The 4,703-nt window shown below is 39.2% G+C and overlaps 1 protein-coding gene across 1 annotated transcript; it reads left to right on the top strand.

The window, feature by feature from the left end:
• The first annotated feature begins 225 nt into the window (after positions 1–225).
• Positions 226–4,214, top strand: LOC134818644 (sushi, von Willebrand factor type A, EGF and pentraxin domain-containing protein 1-like). Its single transcript, XM_063828283.1, has 9 exons — positions 226–349; positions 627–1,055; positions 1,404–1,547; positions 1,753–1,950; positions 2,216–2,401; positions 2,954–3,139; positions 3,270–3,449; positions 3,738–3,857; positions 4,021–4,214. Exons 1-9 carry the CDS (start codon positions 226–228, stop codon positions 4,212–4,214), a joined length of 1,761 nt encoding a protein of 586 aa, XP_063684353.1.
• Positions 4,215–4,703: the final 489 nt, after the last annotated feature.

A 4,703-nucleotide genomic window follows, 5' to 3' on the forward strand; every position in this document is an offset into this window, starting at 1 on the left:
GGTGTTGATCGAATCTTTTTTGAAGTTGGGCACTTAAACGGCATAGAGTTTTCAAGAGTTGTAGTGAAATTAAGTGACACTCCTACCTTCGTCATTCACTACTGCCAAGGTGATACTACGCTGCAAGATCTACCCGACGCTCTAAAAGACGTGAGGATTTGGACATTCATTAAGCAGGGATTGAAAGGAATTTCAATCAAGTGTAACGGAGTATTGGTGGCAGAAATGAATTTTGCTGAATCTGGTCAATGTTCGTCCTCAGAGTGGGTGACTAGTACAGTAGAATTCATCAAGTTTAATTCTGATTGGGATAAATCAGTGGGTCTCAGATTTGGTCAGTGGGTCTCAGGTGGGTTAATATTGTGTTTTCATTATTACCTGGGGACCCCAGGCTATTCCGCCGAATTGAGATATATAAGTTCTCGAAACTTCAAAAGTTTAAACCAAATAGATCTAGTGAGCTGATCGTGGGATCAAATAATTTACTGGCTAGCTGCCTGATACTCAGCTGCATGCTAGCGAGGTAAATCAATAATAGTACTAAATAGAATAGTAATACTTAATAGAACTAAATTTTCATTGTGATAATATAATCTTCTCACTTCATATTTTGTTCATTGTTACAGAATGTCAAGCTGGAAAATTCAGTGCTGCCGGATCTGCAACCTGTTCTGAATGCGAAGCTGGGGAATTCAGTGCTGCTGGATCTGCAACCTGTTCTGAATGCGAAGCTGGGGAATTCAGTGTTGCTGGATCTGCAACCTGTTCTGAATGCGAAGCTGGGGAATTCAGTGCTGCTGGATCTGCAACCTGTTCTGAATGCGAAGCTGGGGAATTCAGTGCTGCCGGATCTGCAACCTGTTCTGAATGCGAAGCTGGGGAATTCAGTGCTGCCGGATCTGCAACTTGTTCTGAATGCGAAGCTGGAGAATTCAGTGCTGCTGGATCTGCAACCTGTTCTGAATGCGAAGCTGGGGAATTCAGTGCTGCAGGATCTGATTCTTGCAGGTCTTGCGAAATAGGAAAAGAGGCTAACTCTGAGAAAACTAATTGTAGTGAGTATTGGGATTTCAACTGTTAATTTTGTATTTTTAAAATTCAAATAAATTTTACATCAAAATGTTGCAATTAAATTTACACAAGACCAAAATATCTATACAATGAGGCAACAACAAGATTGATGAAGGTAAGAAAAATAAAAACACTACCAGACTGCAGCTGAAGTGAGAAAACATTTGTATAATCTATTTCGATTAAACCAAAACAGTACACGACGGTTCAACCATAATGACATCAAGTGTAATATTGTCCAGGAACAAGAAGAGTGGTTCGTAATCAGGGTAATATAATTTATTTTAAAATAAACATGGAACCAACTTCCTAATGGTTGATAACCTTTTCAGTGTCCTGTCTGGCGGGTACCTACAAAGACAGTTCCGTGGAAGCGTGTCAGCAGTGTTCTAGTAACACCTACAGTGCAGAGAGTGCGGGATTCTGTACTGCTTGTCCTCAAGGATCTCAAGCAAATGAAGATCGGACCAAATGCGGTAAATCTTTTAAGTTTTTATTTGACTCGAAGCTTTGCAATTCATTTTTTTCTATACCTGCTTTATGGTTTTGGCAAATAAATGTAGGACTTACGACGTAAACAAAGTGTCTGTTACCTTGCACAAAAATCATTCAATAATACTTATTTGAACAAATAAAAAAAATATGATTAACCACAATATCAATCATGTACTCCATCCTCAGTTTCATGTGAGAGCTTACCCTCAAGCTGGGAACAGATAATGACACAGTCACAGTTCCCCCTCGCACCTAGGAGTGAAGTGTCCTTGATGTGCAGCACCGGACACACTCTGACTGGAGCCAGCACTGTCACGTGTATTGAGGAAGATGACTTCTCCTTCAACGAAGAGCCTTTTTGCGTTGTAGGTTTGAAGATCCGCTGTATTAAAGTATTAGATACGCTATTGTTTCCTCAAATTTGTAATTTGATGTAGTAATATAGCATATTATCATTAATAAAGTGTTTCTGTTAACTTTTCTCCATCAAGGCTTCATTTTGCTTTTCTTTAAAAAGTTAATTTAAAGCATCATATTTTTCGCATATGAGTGTGGTGTTAAATCATGTGTTTTTTCTCCTTTTTATTTCCTAAGTCATTTTAATCGTCGCACCTTGACTTATAGCTTAGTAATTAAAATATACATACAGACGACTGCAGCAAACTGCCGAACATCCAGAACCTAGGAACAACCACCCAATTTCCTGTTTCCTACGATACCCGGGTAACAGTGCATTGTGATGCTGGGTACTCTCTTGTAGGTGGTGACGTCATAACATGTATCAAGGATGAAAACTATCAAACTATTGATGGTCAACTTCCTTCTTGCGAAGAAAGTGAGTCTATCGCTGTTACTTCTACCATTAACGGTTTTATGCATTTAGAGCTGAATATGGAAAAGATTACTACTTTGCAAGATAAACCACACAATTGCACGATACTGTTGACTGTTGACCTTCTGAATTAATAAAAACTTTTAATAATAATCAGAGTTCTGTTCCGGCTTACCTCCTGATATCTCACATTTAAAGTCGAGCACGATCTTCCCTGTAAGTTACGGAATAGTTGTGTCAGTGAGCTGTACGGAGGAGAAAGAATTAAGGGGCGACAAATTGTGATCACGTGTAACCAGGGTGTGCACTTCGAGTTCCTGGAAAAACCCAAGTGCAATGATTTCGGTACGTGCGATCTTGAGCTGACATATACATCTTTTTGAATTTTATACAATTTCTGTTTCAGCCGGTTAGAAAATGAAAATCTCTTCACAAACAATGTTCACGCAGAAGTGATAACACGTAAATTCAATATACGTGCACAAGTTTAGCATTTATATAATATAAGCAACAAAACAATTCGTATAATACTGGAGATAATATTAGATTCCACAGGAACTTGCACGGAGTTGCCGATAGGACGACACTTGAAAACGGACTCTGTATTCCCGGTGAAGAAAGGGGCTGAGATATTCGTGAACTGTGTTGAGGGGTTCATCCTCACTTCAGGAGACAGAACGATAACCTGTGTTCAAGACGCTTACTACATCTCATCGAGTCAACTTCCTACTTGCATCCCTGGTAAGAAATTATTATTCAAAAGGTGAAATACATTGTGATGCCTGCACTATCGATCTGAATTCAAAAATTATTATACCAAGAAAGACAATCAGAAATCAGACTCTATGTAAATACTAAAATTTGTTTACAGAAAAGTGCACAAAATTGCCAAATATATTTGACTTGAAGACCAGCACCTCACTTCCTGTGGATCACGGAACAATTGTGGAAATGGACTGTATCCCGGGGTACAGTCTGTCAGGGAGCAGACTCATCACCTGTATCAAGGACAAAAACTGGAGTTACTTGGATTCCCCACAGTGTATTTTAGGTAGGTTTTTGTAGTGCTCTAAATAAGGGATTATGATTAAGGAATTGAGGCACGTTAGCAGTGTTGATTTGTGAGAAAGGGCAATTTGAGAGCACTTGGTATATCCAACCGGCAGCCTGCTATCGTCAACATTGAGATAGGTAACCGGTAACATCAGGAAAACGAAAAATTGGTTGATTTGAATAAATATTTCCGTATTCACCTGAAATTCGTTACTTCGCAGTCTTTGTCCAATTTATCATATCCTGTCCACAAACGGTCACCTCATCATCTCAGATACTTGTACAGAACTACCAGCAGCTGTATCAGACATGATAACAACCAGCACCTTCCCCGTGATAGTAGGAACAGTGGTGGAAGTGAACTGCAAGCCTGGCCACACTCTCGCCGGGGACAACGGCATTACGTGTATCAGGGACACTTCCTTCACAATCAGTCAACGCCCTACCTGCACCATAGGTTTGATAACCATTAAATCACAAATTTAGATCCATCATTAATATCAGAATAATAAAGAAATTTATGATAGTTGACAAGTGGAAGATACTAAAACTGTAACGTCAATCTGCAGATCGCTGTACGGGTATGATGATTGAGAACTACCTTTCAACTGACGCTACATTTCCTATCACGTACGGAACTGCGATCACAGTAGCTTGTGATCCTGAGTACTTGCTGGCGGGCAGTAAAGTGATAACTTGTGAGAAAGGGATTGTCTACTCTCACAAGTCTTCACGGCCTCAATGTGTTAACCCAGGTGAATAAGCCAATATACTAGCTGATATTAATATTATTGCATGTGGATTGTGGAAATAGCATATTGAATAACATAATAATTTTTTTAAATGTAAGATTATCACAAATGTGATGAAAATTGTAAGTAACATGAAGTTTCTGATCAAGTGTTTGGATAATTTTTAGTGACCTGGCTCATTATCACTCACACTCACTCACCATTTCCGCATTCCTGTTTCATTGTTGGAATGTGCAGTGAAAATGCTGTCAGATAATATACCTTATCGGACCTTATTTGGACGGACATTACTTGAACGCTGGAGGCCCTAGCGTTCATCTTAATGTCCGTTCAAATAAAGTCCGTTCAATTAATGTCCGTCCAAGTTAAAGTCCGTTGAAATTTTTTCAAAAATTTTTCCATTTCGAACTTTTTGTCCAGAATATGACAACTTTGAGAACTTTATTGTGCCGTAAGTTAACGACGGAAAGGTTCTCCTTGGTCTGCCGGAGGCACAGAAA

Source organism: Bolinopsis microptera, chromosome 7, assembly GCF_026151205.1.
Source record: "Bolinopsis microptera isolate Bmic1 chromosome 7, MBARI_Bmic_1.0, whole genome shotgun sequence".
Classification (NCBI taxonomy): domain Eukaryota; kingdom Metazoa; phylum Ctenophora; class Tentaculata; order Lobata; family Bolinopsidae; genus Bolinopsis; species Bolinopsis microptera.